The following is an 18,068-nucleotide window of genomic DNA, read 5'->3' on the forward strand; positions in this document are numbered from 1 at the left end:
CTAACAAAATTGACATAATATAATCACGCCCACTTTCAAGACAAAGCATACTTTCTTGTCGAATGTTGCATCATAACTAATTTGATACATTAAAAAGCCTGGGGCGATCGGCCCACTGAATAGGTTTTTCTCAATAATAAAACACTTTTCGAAACGCTTCTGTTATTCCTCTGGTGTTGCAGAAGAATGAAGAGGGCGGTGATCACTTAACATCAGGTGACAAGTACCCGCATGAAACTTTTCATACAACAGAATAGTCTAGAAATATATCTGATTCAGGGGCGTGCATTGGTTTTCCAACGCGGTAGGCACTGTAAGCCTAACTAGTCCTAGTTGTGATTAATATTTAAAAATTTCGTTCCTGTTATAAGGATAAAATATAAGTTCACTTATGAACATTTTTCTGCCGTTCTGTCAGATTGATCGTGTTTTTTAGCAAGATTTGTCAAATTATTCAAGTCACCGTAACCAATATCATTCCACACAGTCTTCGTTGTAGAAAATAAACAGCAGGTCAAGCAAAACAATAAATTGGAATGGCGGCATTCTTTCTTGTTACCAATTTTAAACACAAAACACACAGCAACTTCTTTTTTTCCCAATACAAACACTAAATATAATTAACAATAAACAAATCAACACAAAAAAAATAACTAATGTAATTAGCTTAATAATTCACGCCTGTGATATAAAGTACAAGAAAACACAACAACTAAAAAAATGGCGCTGTTATTGTTGATTACTTAACAATACATTTTTATTTCCGGAAATGTCATATTTTATATCTCACAATCATGAATCACGTCATGTGCGATGTCAAAACTCTTATGGGAGCGCAATAAGGTTGAAACTCGGTCACTAAGCGAACGAGATACGTCATAATAATTACTCATAAATCATAATGTAGGTATAATTTCTTTCGTTGGTTTAATCTGTGACAGCTACAGTAGTCAGTTCTAACTGTCATAAGCTTGCCTACCCGAGACGTGCCAAAGAAGTCAAATTGCAATGGTCATATTTAAGAACGATTTACATAGTCATTGTATATTTTTTGCTGCGGTCGTATAACCTTGACAAATAAATTTTGTTATAGAAATTGAACGTATTCTACTAGCCTTGAGTAGGCATTATCGGAACTGTCTACTATCTTATCGCAACGTTTTTAGTATATCGTGTAGCGAAAAACTTACTGGTTGGGTATTCAATAGAAGTTCGATTATAGAATAAAAGAACTAAATTTATCTGAATTAACTTGGAATCTAGTGTAGGTATATTATTTAGAATCTAAATATGGTAGGTAGGCTACGCCTATTGGCATATATGGAATGGACGCCCTGATTATAAACTCCCAGCCCACCTTTTAAATAGAATAACATAATTTCTTAGCCTACTATAGTATAGTAACCATTCTTTGTCCATAAAGCTTTTATATGTGTCTTGGATTTGTGCTCAGTGTCTAGTACTTAATTGTAAAAATTCTTCTTTCTTGAATTGAATGATTTCAATACATACTCTCTTGTTGGTGGTACTCTTAAACACGCCCTTCCTTAATACATCCCTTTCCTGGTCGTGGAATATACGCCCAGATCGACCTTTTCCAGCGTCGTTCCAAGGTCGCCTGTACTAGGCGGTGCATTAATTTACTATTTTAAGTAACTTACGTGGTTCCTTCATAAGATAACGAGACGTTCTTCAAACAGGTGACGTGTTCCCACTCGTCCAGCTCCACTCGGGTGTTGGGGATCACCTCCCACGACACGGGTGAAAACAACATAACGGAGAACCGTTCCGCCATCGGATATGGAAACCTGGACCGGATATTTTATATGTATATAATCCAATTTTAAACTTATAATTATTAGAAGGTGGGTGAAAAAAAAATATTGTTACGAGAAAGTTAAAGTACGAAAGTTAAACTCAACGATAAAGTTAAAGTTTATGCCGGCTAGTTTTTGGGTACCACAACGGCGCCTCTTTCTGCCGTGAAGCAGTTATGTAAGCATTATTGTGTTTCAAATGAGACTTAACATCTTATGTCTCAAGATGACGAGCGCAGTTGTAGTGCCGCTGAGATTTTTTGGGTTTTTCAATAATCCAGAGCAGTACTGTATTGTAATGGGCAGGGCGAATCAAACACCATCAACTCAACGTCCTGCTCGTCTCGTCAGATAAGCTACTGAATGTGGAGACATTTCGAATCATTTTAAGGGTTTTTTTATATTTAGTTGTTCCCACGAGGATCTTTCCAAAGAGCTGTTTCGCCTGCCGGTTTCTTTTATCTTCGGCAAACAAAAAATATAAAGAAGACGTTGGTAATGTATCTTTATATAACTTTTTTACCTGCTAAACAACGTTAGCCCGCATATTTGTACGTTATATATGACGCACTTTCGGCCCGGTCGTCACATTGAAACGAAGGCATTGCGATACGTTAAATTACAAGCACATTATTGTGCTATTCTTCATTTTTTTTTATGAAAATAAGGGACCACACCAGGACGTTCAGCTGATGGTAATTAATACGCCCTACCCATTAGAATGCAGTGCCGCTCAGGATTCCTTAAAAACCCAAAAATTCTCAGCGGCACAACAATTGCGCTCGTCAACCTTGAGATATAAGATGTTATGTCTCATTTGCCCAGTAATTTCACTTGGTACGGCGCCCTTCAGACCGAAACACTTAGTAGTAACTTAGTAGTAAGTAAGTCGAAAGTAATCTTCAATAAAATACAATTGAAGTTGTCATCTCTTATTTACCAGCATAACTCTCATTTAACACACTCACCTGTCCCCTTTATTTTCAGTACTCTTCTCCTTGTCTTCGCCATTGAACTTGTAGTACGTTGTGGTGGGCTGCGACACCGACGTGACGAGGCAGTACGTCTTCGACTCCAAGTGGAAGGTGACAGCGTGGGGAGTCTCCCGGAGCGGCACCTTGCGCACCGCCCACTGCGAGTCGTACGAGAGATGTGTGGGGAGCACGCTGATACGCATGGAACCCTGAAATAATACTATATTATGATACTAGTAGTTGCCCTTTACATTAGCAACTAAAGGTTTTATCACAATAAAATGTATAATATGAGAATAATCATGAGAGTTGTCATACTGAAACATGCAGGGCAAGCCTGTCAGCCATTAAGTTGGGTATAGCGACATACCATACTGCACGGACGCACGACAAGAAAGGGAAGATATTAGTAGTACAAGTGAGCTAAGGCGCTCATTATACACTTGGCCGTTGGTTGCACGGTGGTTTCATACGTACTTTTTCAACACACTTGCAAGGAAAAAACCAACATGTACAAAGAAAACAAATATAAAAGAAAATTATGGAAAATGGCGCGCAAGTATTAATTTTTGCACGCACCAAACCGGTGATTGATTACATATAGCCATACTCTTCAATATTATTTATTTTAATTTTTAATTATGTTTTTAATTTTAATTAATATATATTATTATAGTCATAAAATGCATATATTTTTACAGCAAATTAATGTGTATTATGAATACTTTGATAATAAAAAATGTTTTTTAGTCTTAATAAGGGACACATTAATTCCAAAACAGTATACGGATTTTTAGGAGCATAATACCTCATTGTTGTTACAAAAAGCCTGTATTACCAGGTTAATTTAATTTAGTTAAATAAATTACATGTAAATGCTTTGTCCACTCTCACATACTTTGCAGTTAGATACCAACTTAAGTTTGTAGGGATAATCCTTTTATGCACTAGTGTGTCATAATATTATGCACGTTTGTAACGATAACGATGAAATAAATATCACTTTACGAGCAAGTGTGTTGAAAAATAAAGATTCTTCACAAATCTTTACATTTATGATTCAATATCAACACATATATTCGAGGTCCAAACGTAAAGAGAATAATAATAATATCTGTGGCTTATTAATGTTTATTTAAAATTGAATATCTATACCAACCTTAGCATTGAAATACAAGAATCCCTGTGGACAATTAGTGTTATTGAAGGACGCAAATGAGGCGACGGGCGCGTCCTTGACCGCGAGCGGGTGGAGCCTCAACTCACCCCGCCCACTCAACAACAACATGTACGGCGTCGTCCCGCAAATGAACACGCCGCTGTATCCGCCCACGTTACCTATAAGGTACCTTTTCTTAGATAATTGAAAAAGTAAGGTCTTTGAAGACCAATGTTTTAATGTCCAATATTGTGGGTTCGGATCAATGTCAACAAAAACAGTCCCAAAGCCGATGCGTTTGTTGTAATTGTTCATGCGAATCAAAGTAGATAATATTTTATATATGAAGTGGATATCGTTAACTTTCGAGTTTATAACGCAGCTTTTCAAAGTCTTGGACGGCTGGTGTTTTTGTCTTTTCGAGCTGTTTCCAGGTGAAAAAAAAAACAAACAAAAGATATCTTGACACAACATTTTCTAATTTGTTTTTTTTTAAATTGACCCTAATAGGTCACCAATCCAGCCAGATACAAAAAGTACAAGCCAAAGAGATTTTATTACAAGTTGATACATACTATTTGCGAAAAGACTTTCCCCCCGATCTAATATGTGGTGTATTTAGAATTTCGCGTAGTGCGATTTCAAAATATAATCAGTGGGGTTACCAAAGTATCTCAGGTAGCGCACGTTCTCTCTGATGGAGGCGGCCTCGTAGGAGTCCTCGGGACAGGCGAGCGGCTCCCCGCGGAACCCGAACGGGAACGACGCTTGTATGCGGGAGAACCGAACCTTCAGGTTGCCTCGCCCGTACTTATATGCCTGTAACATTTACACTTAAGGCCGCTATCGCAAGAAATCACCAAAATTGCACATAATTGAAACCATTTGATAACAGTTTGAATTATTTTTACAAATAATATTTATATATTTACAGAATATGAGAAGAAAATTAATTTTTTCTTTACATTTCTATCTTCAATAGAGATTGCGAAAAAAACCACCAAAATACTCCAAACTTTTACAGTTGGCGCCATGCTAATCGTTCAATCTAGTTAAAAATTGTATGTAAAATTATTTACTGTTTACCAATACTATTTAACATGACATAGTTTTGTTATTTTTGTGAAGAAAATTGTATTATGTTTGTAATAAATTAAAAATGCTTCATATTCTGAATTAAAACTATGGCGATCTTGTGCGAGAGAGATAGCCTAGCTCCGCTCGATTCCTCAAGGTCGTCGGCTTTGTCCCCAGCCTTAAGTCACACTTCAGATACCAAAATAATTGATATAGAATGCAGCCCACAGCCCCATTAGTGTTCAAGAACTAGGTATTTGTGTTTTGGTTTGAAAAGCGCCGTAGCTTAAGGCCATTACTGGTCTTCTGCGGCTTAGTAACTTTTCTTCAATGTTACGAGCGCAGTCGCGGCGTCATCCCTTAAATATTATTTTCAAGAATGCTAAGCGGATTTTTATATATTTTTCTGCGGCTTAAAAATTATAGCTTTGCCTATGAATGTGTTTGAAAGATTGATTGAATAACAATGCAATTAGTCAGCTGTGATAAAGAATATTATTATTGTGTATAGGTTTGGTCATTGATGAATGAAAGTGGATTGATGCGCTAATCTATAGATCAATCGTATCGAATTTAAACTAAAGAAATTAGGGGCCGATTACATCAGGAATATCATAAAGCTTAAGTATGAAAGTTTCGACGCGAGTGGAAGAAGCGAGGCAAGTTTGTAAAAAAAAAGGCGTGATTGTGTGTATATGATACATAAATTAAACACTAGAACCAAGTTAGTGATTCTTACGAGCGTGCAATTTGAAGACGAGTATTGAAAACGCTATTTCTTCCGAGTGATACATAATCCTTTATAGCTAAGCCTACGGGAAGAATAAAAAATTAATAAATAAATAATTAAACGGTTGGCTCAGTTGGTGAGAGCGCACAGACGGAACCCGAGAGGTCGCGGGTTCGAGTCCCGTATCGAAAAAAAAATTATGTTACAAATTTGTATAATGAATAAATTTATAAATATCGATTTCACAAATTGTACCCAAAGATATTTGAAGTATATTTTGAGGCCTTCTTAAAGCTAACACATTGTACGTAAATTGTGACTAACAGTATCATAGCCAGTCAAGATATACAAAAGCCGGTCAAAAAAGATCACTTAACTTAAAGAACGGAAGTAGGCCATTTCAAACCGCTATCACAGTGCCAAATGACAAGCACGCGGCTTGTGATGTCCTTTTTCCCTCTGTGTTGCGTAATAGTAAATTGTTAACCTAGGGGCGAAAGAATCAATTCCCGAGGTATTTAGACGCCCGAGCGCAGCAAGGGCGGCTATAGTCCGAGTAAGAATTATTTTTTTTTACCCGTGTTAAACGCTCTACTTTTCATTTCGAATATGAGGAAAATAAAACTATTTGTTTATCTAAACTATTCACAGATAATATGTTATAATATTAGTAGTACCCATTTAAAATTAATTGTCAAATTAGGACAATTTATGTCGACTTTTTGAATTTTAAATATGGAACTCACCGCGTAATTGTTGCGGCTTATTCCGCTCAAAGAAGTTTGTGCTAAGTTCACACTGGTTGTTTAGAAAGTCACATGGCCGCAACATTTTTTTTATTAGTTTTTCTTTTACATAAAACTCTACACAGCTGACAGCAGTTCTATTTTTGAATTATTTGAAGTTCATTCCGGCCCTTGGGTGGGAAGTAATTTGTATGAGTTTTTCCCTCTCTGTGGAGGGAAGCAACATTTTCTACCCAATAATCAGATCAAAACAACAATACTTTCCGAGTATGAGAAATGAAAACGATTTATTACCACACCTATAAGGAAACACCCTCTGTAATAGTTGACGTATTGTTATTGACGCATACGATAGAAAATTCAGAAGGCTGAAAGTGCCAACTTAAACTAGTTTAGAACTTTTACGGAGGTGTGGTAAACATTATTTTGATATAACTGATTTGCCCGACAAAAATAATATAATAAAGGATTTCTATACAACTTTTCAGCCCGTATATTTGACGCACACCCGAATAAAAGACACATTTATGGCACGGTTGCAACATCGATTAGAAAACACTTTCCGAGAAGTTGTCGTATAGAACATTCACCTGATATATGAGGAGTGTGTCAGACAACCGGAGCAGCATCAGCGGTCGGGAGCCCTTGTGACCCAGACCAACACACAGCATCTCTAACAGTTTCTCTACGTGCACGCTCTTGCCCGTCGCTATTTCCTCTTCCACTTCGGAAGGCTCCAGCGATTCTAGACTGTCAGCCAGTATCTAAAACATATCAATTCGATACAATGATTTGTTATAAATAATCATTGATGGTTTTTGTAGTGTATGTGATTTCAAGATAGCCTAGAAACGTCAGCTAAAAGCTAGTTAGCTAGTTGTCAAAGTCAACGTACTCGTTGTAGTGTATGTTAGTGAAAGAGAAGGAAGCATTATGTCATCTCTAGCGCACGTGCAGTCGTGATTCAGTCAGTCCGCTGTGAGCGACGGAAGTGTGTGTCTACGAGCCGATAATGTTGAAGGATATACTACAGTTTTAATATATTCGTTAGCATAAGAACTCTAGTTCAGTAATTCCCAAAGTGATCGTTTTTGCCATGAACGAAATATTATTTTGAGGGTCCTAAAGTAATCTAAAATTGACATTATAACACAATTTATTATTTGAAACTCTCAAGATAGTGTTATAAGTTCTGTAACGTGTACCAACATTAGCATTTAATAGTATCATTGTTGTATTTTTAGAAATCTCGACAATTCAATAAGCTTGAAAAAGTTAGAACAACATGCAAAACAAGACAAGTAAATAAAATATGGAACAAAAACTAAAGATAAGATTTTTAAAGTAAAGGCGCATTGGAGGTCTCAGATATTAATGATAATTTTGGAAAACAAGAGACCCCTCTTGCCCAAAATAGTTTGGTGTGCTCTAGCTTATTATATAGTAATTCCTCAAACTTGTTTACTGCTAACATTTGTATTCCAGCAAGATATATTGATGACTTGACGCGGTGTATAATGTTGCGTTGGTATTTGTACCGCATTTATTACGGAGTGTTCCGAAGACCTATTTGACTTGTTCGTTACCGCGCAATTCCACTTTCGCGCCACACGCTCTGTACTCATAAATATTTCATCCTCACTATCCGCATGGGTGCTCCTCCATAGTGTGGCTTTGAAGGAAATTCCACGCACAAACAAACTATGTATAAAATGAACTGGTGTTTCTAAGACGGTTCGATATGGCTACCGTTAAAAAATACCTATTTTCATCTAGTCCCTCCTTACTCTTGTGAGAGTTGATATATGTTGATAATGAACACTGTAGAGTCTACAGTGTACTATTTGAGGAACATCCACGAACAAACTATAAAACGAACTTCACGTGAGATGGGTACCATACAAAAATATCTATCTTCACCTATTCCCTCCCTACTCTTGTGACAGTTGACATTTTTTGCGTGTCTAATGATGAATAGTTCAAACACAATGCCTCCTGTTACTGAGTATGTTGGTTGTTTGCTTGTTGCATGTTTTTGTGGAATTATTTTATTTTATAGATATCTGTATACAGAAAGTGTTATATTATAGTGGAAGTACGCACGTACCCTATGGCCCGCGCACACGTCCTTGACCAGGAAGCTGAGCTTCATCTCGGGCAGCGAGTATATCTCCAGGTTTCCGTTGTCCCTCACCACGAACAGCCAGTAAGTGGGCTTTATCTCGAACAACTGCCGCCGCCACCAGCGCGTCACACGTCGCGGCACGCCCGGGTTTTTCGACTGTTCCGCTAACATAATCTACAAGAGTACAAGGAAATGACAATATATTTTTTTTATAAGGGACGAAACAAGCAACGAGCGAGACGAGACTGCTGTTGGTTATTGATACGCCCTGCCCATTACAGTGCAGTGCCGCTTAAGATTATTGAAAAACCCATAATTCTGAGCGGCACTACAACTGCGCATGTCACCTTGAGACATCAGTTGTCAAGTCTCATTTGCCTAGTAATTTCACTAGCTAACGGCGGTCTTCAGACCGAAACACAGTAAAGCATACACATTACTGCTTCACGGCAGAAATAGGCGCTGTTGTGGTACCCATTATCTAGCCGGCATCCAGTGCAAAGGAGCCTCCTACTGGTAAAAATAGTGCAATTTTTTTATCAAACTTGGGCACAATGTGGACTTTATTGCATTGATTTAAGGCTCATAATAAAAGACATTTAGCAAGCATGCTTTTTACTTTACATTGCTGCACTAGGGCAGTAATTTGTGTTTATTTTATCCCAATTAAGTTTGTCTCTCACTGCAAGTTATCTTGTATAAGTCCAAAATATTCTTAATTCTAATAATAATAAATAAGGCATATTATGCAACTGGATTCTAAAAATTTGAAATAATTTTATTTTTAATCCATATAATGAAAAATACAATTCAATTTAACTGACAGATCACAGCCATATTTACTTAGGTGTTTGACAAAAACTTAACGACAAATATTGGCGGAATTAACACTAAAGAAAACTTAAATCATTTGTATAAAAACTTAACACTCAACCGGCGGTTATTTTAACGTCAAAAGAGACGTCTTTTTAACGCTAGTAAAATGGTGCAACTCAAATTAAACTGAACCGTTAATTTGACGAACGATTTAACGTTAAAGTTCGATACTTAACGATAGCGATATGTGATGGTGCAACTCACGCTAAGAGTTTCAAAATAAATAAGAAAAATACCTATAACGAAAACTATCCCTTTACTGTCATATATGACGGTATTTCGACGTCACCAAATGATGTCCGACAAATAGGGCTGGTTTTCAAATCAGCAGACATTCTGAATTGGAACCGCTTTGGGACGTATCGATCAATCGGTGTATCGACTGATTTCGTACCAATCGGAGGGCCTTCATTGGTTGCGAGAGATAAGTGCACGGTTGCTCTATAAAACTTTATATATTTTAGCAATTAAAAAAAAACACATGATAAAAGTGACTTCCCCTTATTACATTAAGAAAATTGTTAATGGACACATTATTAGTTTAGTCTAGCAATTTTAATAAAAGTAGAGTTACTTATTAGCCTAAGTTAAGACGAAAACGATTTTCTTATTGATACCACAGAATTGGAATGGAGCGGACACCCTCAGGCTCTTTAATTATAAATGTTTAATGTACGATATTACATTGTAATCAATATTTTTACTAAAAAAAAAAGCCCGCTGAGTTTCTTGCGCCTGTTATTCTCAGGGGTGAGGCTTATTGATGATTTTGGATCGGTGGTAGTTTTTGACGTTCAATAAGTGATTTTGAATTAAAATATTCGAATTTGAATGAGGCTAAATGGAACAATATTATAATAGTTATATTTTTTAGTAGTCTAGAGCAAAAATCATTAAAATGATTTATTCCTCGTGCTATTCTACGTTTTTAGAAATAACAATTTTGTATGAATCTTGCTAAGACGGCTTTGAGAATTAATAATTAAATAATGAATAGGGCTGTATGGACTTAAACCTCTCCTAATAATGGACGAAGAATCCAAAAAAAAATGAATGACGCAAACGTCTGAAAATTTTAGGAATCAACTTCAACTTTTGTGTTACAGTGTTGCGCGCGCATCTTAAAATTTCCCTCTCATCATTTTTTCATAAAGCACCTAAAGAAGTATAACTTCAAAAATACTTAGCTATATTAGTAAATTAATCCTGTAGAGATACTTACACTAGCCATGGAGGCTGGTGTCTGATCACCTCCGTACAGCAGTTCATCTTCATCGTTGATCTCGTAAACTGCACCCGGCTTCAGACCCTCGGCCTTCACACCCTTTTTAATCTTCCCCGTGAACTCGCCCTTCACCTACCGAGACACAATCCCATGTTAGTCAAGTATACGTCACTACGCTGCCTGCGAAAATAAGATCATAACGGGCGTAATTTTTTTTTTAATAATAATAATATAATATTGACAAACTCTTACACAAATTATCTTGCCAGAAACTAGGCATAGCCTGTACTATGGGTACAAAACAATGATGTATTTAAAACAATAAACTTACTTATATATAAATACAAATAAATGATTGACTCGGAAACAAACATTCATATTATAAATGATTGCACCTACCGGGATTCGAAACCGGGACCTCTAGCTCAGCAGGCAGGGTCACTAACTAATGGTAACTATAGGTCGTCATATAATATTGAACAAAAACTTTCAATGTACAATTACATCACTTGTACATGATGTCCTATGCCAGCAGAAATTTCATTTCGAGATGAATTATGGAGTAGAGGTTTTTTTTATTATAAGTGCGCGAGTGGCTTTATACAATACCTTCCTTGAATCTTGTTTTTTAGACGACTATGCGTATTTTAGTTGTACGTCGAAGAAAGTTATTTTTAAAATTTAATTTAAGTTTGTAGCATGTGGTGTAATCTAAGTAAGTGGGATTTCTTGGGAATACCGACCTGTATATATATATATTTTTTAATGGAAATAAGGACGAGACGAGCAGGACGTTTAGCTGATGGTAATTGATACGCCCTGCCCTTTACAATGCAGTGCCGCTCAGGGTTATTTTAAAAACCCAAAAATTCTGAGCGGCACTACAATTGCGCTCGTCACCTTGAGACATAAGTTGTCAAGTCTCATTTGCCCAGTAATTTCAGTAGCTACGGCGCCCTTCAGACCGAAACACAATAATACTTACCCATTAGTGCTTCACGGCAGAAATAGGCGCCGTTGTGGTTCCCAAATTCTAGCCGGGTGCAAAGGAGCCTCCCACTGGTATTATAGGTAACTGCGTACACTGTATGACGTACCTGAGTGACATGGGTGTGCGAATTGCCGAACATGCCGCTGAGATCGCGGTAGGGAGCCGCGCGGACGATTCCCGGCCGGTGAGGAACCGCCTGCCGCGTGGGGGCTAGCCGTCCCGACTGAAATCACATTACCACAGAGATTACTTTAATTATATAAAATAATACAATACCTGAAAGTTGAATAAGACGTACTAAAAAGCTGTGAAATGAGCTTCCTTGTGCGGTGTTTCCGGGACGATACGACATGGGTACCTTTAAAAAAAGCGCGTACACCTTCCTTAAAAGCCGATAACGCTCCTGTGATTCCTCTGGTGTTGCATGAGAACGTGGGCGGCAGTACCGACCCGTCCGCCCGTTTGTCCTCCTTTTCCATAAAAAAAAGACATACCAAGATTTACGAACCTTGCGTCACTCGAACGGTTGGCTCAGTTGGTAAGAGCGCTCGTACGGAACCCACTACGGAACCCCGGAATAAATTTTAATTACAAATTTAATTTGTATAACCTGTGCTGAAATATTTTGCGGAATATAACAGATCTAACACAGCAATGTGACACGTTAAAATTTACTATTTCAAGTAACGAGAGCACTCAAGAAGATCATTGTTACACTTGAACTTGCTTAATTTTAATGAAACAAGTAGGGTATTTTTTGGCATGTAAGCTATTCGTTCATAAAACTTCAAGTGATTTAACGGACGGAGAGATATCCTGCATTTAAATTTATTACCCAAAAATCTGAAAATTTAATGTTCAAACCGCCTTTCAAAGTTAGAATTCCTTCCGTGCCTTCCCTGGTTAATGCGAGTTACTTTTATAATTTTTTCTTTTGTTGTTAATACCGTTTTATTTAGGTAACAGTTGAGTATGTATTTTAGTTTATAGTATTTTCTTTGATTAACGCCAGTGTTACACATTTCAATAAAACACTTTTATAGGATTAAAACGCGTGTAATTTTAACTGTTTTCATATTTGATTTTTGCGTAAAAGTTACATTTTTGAAGATGTAGATAGGTCTTGAAACGTAGGATTAGTTAAAACAAAATTGTGACGTTTACGCAGAAATCTTATGTAAAAACAGATACAATTACACGCGTTTTAATACTTTAAAAGTGTTTTACTTAAATGTTTTAGTTTAGTTATCTAACATACATAATTATGGAGAGACAATATCTGTTTTTTCCCAATATATAAAGAAAATAAATATTGATGTAAGTCGCACTCACGTTGCCACGCGTCTCTCGCAGTGCCAACACGAGCGCGCGACCGCACTGCGACAGCACGCAGATGTAAGGGTCGGCGATTAGCGCACTGCGAGCAGTCCACTCCAGCGATATTGTCTGAATTAGCACACCGTCTGCGGAAATACACATTCAAATTCAAATAATTTTTGTCAAAATAAGATGTGAAATCACTTTTTGAAAGTCAAAAACAACCACCAAAACCACACCTTCCAAAACGAATGCCTCAGACCTGAGAAGAACGGGCGCAACTGAGGGCGGTCGCTCCATTCCCAATCTGTGGTATCATTGAGAAAGTCATTTGTGTTATAGTAACGTTTACCACACAAACGTTTTTTAACAATTCTTTTGAATAATGTAATACTTTTGTTTGTAACAAACAACATTCCACACCAAGAGCATAAAATTCATGTTTATATATATCTGAATAAATTACGGCGAATATATAATTATACAACTATTATACTATATTAATAGTAAGATACAGTACATAAGTGATAGAACGTGTATATAAGCATTTACAGGTGTGATGAACAAATTAAAGTTATGTAACCTATATATCAATATGTTGGTACCTATCTATTTTATAGAGAAAGTAAAACAACTATATGATATGATTACATATATACTAGTCAAAACAAAATAAGGGCAACCACGTTTTTACAGTATTCTCATGAATCCTTGAGGTTTAAAGGTTGATCATTGATTCAATTGGATAAATTGATTGATTTTTATTGTAGACAGAATAAAATAATGATGCATTCCATTAAAAAAAGTTAACTTTTTCTAAAAATTAACATTTTTGCAAAAATAATTAGGAAAAAAATTTTGAAAAAATAAAAACCTAAAATGTCGGTTGATTTATGACTTTCCTCAATATCTAGTATGCCGTCCTCGATTACTAATGCACTCTTGAAGCCTATAAGGTACACTCTCCACCAGGTGTACCACTGTTTCTTGAGGAATTTGTTCCCAGCTTGATTTCAGAACGTTTATTAGTTGTCTTTCATTGTGCACGGGTTGGTTTGTGCTTCGAACACTGCGTTTCAGTAAGTCCCACATGTGTTCAATGGGATTTACATCCGGACTGTTTGCAGGCCAGTCCAACACCTGCATACCAGCCTCCTTCGGGCTTCTCTGGTGGCCCTAGCTGTATGAGCGCGAGCATTATCGTGCATCAGGTGGAATCTCGCGCCGATTCTGTGTGCATATGAGACCACATGGGGTCTTATGACCTCCTCGATGTAACATTGAGCTATTATTGTGCCTTCGTTTAGAATTACCAGCTCGGTTCTGCCGGACATAGAGATTCCTCCCCATACCATAACATTGGGGCCCCCAAATCTGTCACTTTCATGGATGCAAGCATCCGAAAATCGCTCTCCTTAACGCCTCCAGACCCTAATGCGACGGTGCTCACTAAAAAATTTAACTTTGCACTCATTCGTAAACAATACTGTCCTCCAATCATTCATATCCCACGCCAGATGCTGCCTTGCGAATGATAATCGGTTTACACGATGAGCACTTGTTAATGGTATCCGCACTACGCGTCTCCTGGAGAACTGCTGGTCCTTGTGTAAACGATTTCTAATAGTTTGATCACTAACACGTGTACCGGTCGCTTGCCGCAAACGGTTTTGTAAGGAACGGGCTGTTATGCAGCGTTCTCTACGCGCAGTCAAGCGCACGTAGCGGTTCTTCTGTGCTGTAGTTGCTCGAACCACCGAAAAACCCAGCTGCAACGCCACAGAACGCTGCGAATGGCCTTCTTGAAGCAATGTTACGGCCCTAGTTACGGTTGGCAAGTCCATATGACTTCGAATTCTCGGCATAACTTTTTTTTAAATGTTAATTCAGCCACTAGTCAAACAAAACTTACAGTGTTCCTGAGAGAATCTCAAGTGGTTACAATAAATTATCTAAAACTACCCACTTTAAACAATTATGCGGGTGGAATGCTCAAAAAATGTGTGTAAACAAATAAGGTAACACCACAATAAATTATCAGGTACTTGAGAATGCATAAATAATAAATTATCGCTAGCGAGGCCAAAAAAATCAAGTGGCCTTTATTTTGTTTTGACTAGTATATATAATCCCTTATAAAATGCTCACAGACTACCTTTATCTTTTTACGGTTTATGTGGATGATGCAGCTACTGTACTCATTAACTTTTGTATTAATTTACATTTACTTTTTTGACATACTTTAAGGCATTGACTATTTGACGTTTGAGAATGTTTGTTGCATCACTTTACATATTATATTGTAAATGAAATGATTTGTAAATCGAAGAAAATGTAAATAATATAAAAGAGTGGCAATGAGTTTCTTGCTGCTTCTTCTCAGTAGCACAACACTTTACGAAGTAGCGGTAGATTCAATAAGAAAAAAAAAATTGACATTCATAAGTGTCATTTCCGTGACCTACATGAATAAAGTGATTTTGATTTAATTATATAAAATAGACGTTAATATTTATTAAAAAGTAAATTTACAACCTTACATTTTCCCCCATGACTTTACAGCACATAATAACCAATCATGCCAAAAAGGCAGGTCGTAAAGTGTCGGCATTTGATTATTTTCAAATTTTTAAAACTTGGAGTTAAAACAAAAAAAAAAAATTGGCGTTTAGTATTTTTAACTTTTTATATTTTTTTAATGACAGTAAAGGACGAGACGATCAGGGCGTTCAGCTGATGGTAGTTGATACCTCCTGCCCATTACTATACAGTTCTGCTCAGGATTCTTAAGGGTCCCAAAAAATTTGAACAACACTACGATTGCGTCACCTTGAGACAAGATGTTTAGTCTTATTTGCCCAGTAATTTCACTAGCTACGGCGCCCTTCACACCGAAACACACTAATGCGTACACACTACAGCTTCACGGCAGTAAAAGGCGCCGTTGTGGTACATTCATATGTATTAGCCGGCATCCTGTGCATCGGAGTCTCCCACTCGTATAATATTATAAACTTAAAATATATATGCATTACATCCTCAATTGGCGAGGGATTTAAGAGGTTTGTACTGAGTACAAGTTACTTTTGATAAGTCGTATGGTGGTGGTGGTGACCTGCACCATAAACTTGTTGCAGCCCAGGTTGCCCGCGAACACCGTGGGGGCGCTCGTCATGAAACCAGAGTTGTCCACTTCGTTGATCTCTTGGCCCGTTTGTAAAATCTATAACAAGTTTGTAATTTAATGCAATAAATATCCTATAACAGCTGCATTATTATATTGATCACGTAATATGATATTTAATTCCTTCACACAATTTACAAAAAAATATTCTTTAAACTATCGTTCCAAATTATTTTTATAAACACAAAGAAAATTTAATTTCACTAGCTCACCTTGCTTATTGCAAGGTTATAAATGTCTTCGATAAAGTGAAATTCCATATATTGTCAGAAATAAATGAATCAAACTTCAAAGACTAACGACACGACATAAGTAACTAACACTCCTCGTAACTGATGATATGATTGGTTTCTTGATCGTATAACGAGTACTGCTACTCAACCAAACTGACGTAGGAACTTTGATCACTTTCTGTTTTATAAAAAAAAATGGCTCTGTCATAAATCCTACTACTCCACAGCTGAATATCTAAGTGATATGCAAGGCAATACAAGACAAGCAATGACAATACAATATTGTATATTTGATTAGAAAGAGCGCAAAAAATACTGGGATAGTTTCTTACACTGCTTCTTCTCTCTCAGAGCGCCATTTGTTTCCGAAGCGGTAGTAGTGTCTAGTATATTAGAAATTACATCAAAAAGAATTATAAAGGAATCAATTTTGAGAAAATAAATGCATTTTATGCAAAGGCATAAATAAAAAATATAGGAATAGATAAAAGTATCTGAGACAATTTACAGGAACAAACATGTCATTTAAATTACCTAAATCTACAAATATATATTGCACCAGAGCAAAGAACTGCGTTATCCCTCTATACTTAAACGAGACTCCCATAGAGATTCTAAAATAAATATAAGTCATCATTAAAAACATACTTTTTACAAGATCCATCATTAATATAATTTTATCTGCGGTTACCTAAGTTGACAACTGATAATTTAAATTTAAGCAGCTTCACACACAGATCAGCTTCTTAAAGTTTAAGTGTGTGTAATAATATTATACGAGCAGACCCGACAGACGTTATTCTGTAGAAAATAAAATATTATTTTATAGGAATTTGCCAATAATATTTCAAAACATCAAGAATTATTTCGTAAAAAATGCTCCCTGTTGTTATAGTGAAATTGTTTCACAACGGAACTGTCAAAACGTGCGTCACTAAATTCTCTCACAGAAAATATGTCCATACAAAACAAATATTGAAAATAAAAATAATTATGGGTCCCAAATCGAAATAAAAACTATCCTATCTCTCAAGTTGGACCAAACTGCACTACATGAAGTAATCCATCGCGGACAAACAATGTGTCACATAATTTATATATATTAAGAAAAAATTTTGTAAGCTACATAGTATTTTAAATAAATTTATTATAAAAAAAAATCAAAACAATGCAATGTTATCTAAAACGTAACCTAGTCTACCTACAAATACCGTAATTGTTTTTAAATAGCAATATTACAAATGGCCAGTCCAGAAACCTTCAGTATGGCCCACTTACAACTATTACGAATCTGATTAAAACTAGTCCAGTTCCCAGTATACTCACCATACTGGATTCATCTTGAGTGAGGATGAGGTAGGCATGCGACCCTTCCATATCCTTGTGCATGTCCCTGGGCGGATCTGACTGCTCCCCGATCACTGTCCACATGTCGATACAACCTGACGAATGTTATCACAATAAGTAAACGCACACGTTGATGGAATTTGCCGTGATCTGTGACTAAGTATACTCCGTCTCTTTCTTTTACATGTGTGAAGATAGTGACAAGCTTAGACAATATACTAGCGAAAAGACAAATAAAGCGAGCGAGAGAAAATAGCATCTCTAAGG

General features: G+C 36.6%; 1 protein-coding gene across 1 annotated transcript in view; it reads right to left on the bottom strand.

Moving 5' to 3' along the window:
* LOC126972948 (cleavage and polyadenylation specificity factor subunit 1) overlaps positions 1-18,068 on the bottom strand; it is a 45,470-nt gene that overhangs the window by 9,367 nt on the left and 18,035 nt on the right. Inside the window, exons 11-21 of the mRNA XM_050820042.1 lie at positions 17,781-17,896; positions 16,122-16,260; positions 13,053-13,183; positions 11,827-11,943; positions 10,727-10,861; positions 8,611-8,802; positions 7,094-7,267; positions 4,616-4,769; positions 3,951-4,129; positions 2,786-3,000; positions 1,662-1,808 (exon numbers count right to left, since the gene is read on the bottom strand). Of these exons, the coding sequence (XP_050675999.1) occupies positions 1,662-1,808; positions 2,786-3,000; positions 3,951-4,129; positions 4,616-4,769; positions 7,094-7,267; positions 8,611-8,802; positions 10,727-10,861; positions 11,827-11,943; positions 13,053-13,183; positions 16,122-16,260; positions 17,781-17,896 (1,699 nt within the window). The remainder of the gene's footprint in view (positions 1-1,661; positions 1,809-2,785; positions 3,001-3,950; positions 4,130-4,615; positions 4,770-7,093; positions 7,268-8,610; positions 8,803-10,726; positions 10,862-11,826; positions 11,944-13,052; positions 13,184-16,121; positions 16,261-17,780; positions 17,897-18,068) is intronic.

This window comes from Leptidea sinapis, chromosome 28, assembly GCF_905404315.1.
Source record: "Leptidea sinapis chromosome 28, ilLepSina1.1, whole genome shotgun sequence".
Taxonomy (NCBI): Eukaryota; Metazoa; Arthropoda; class Insecta; order Lepidoptera; family Pieridae; genus Leptidea; species Leptidea sinapis.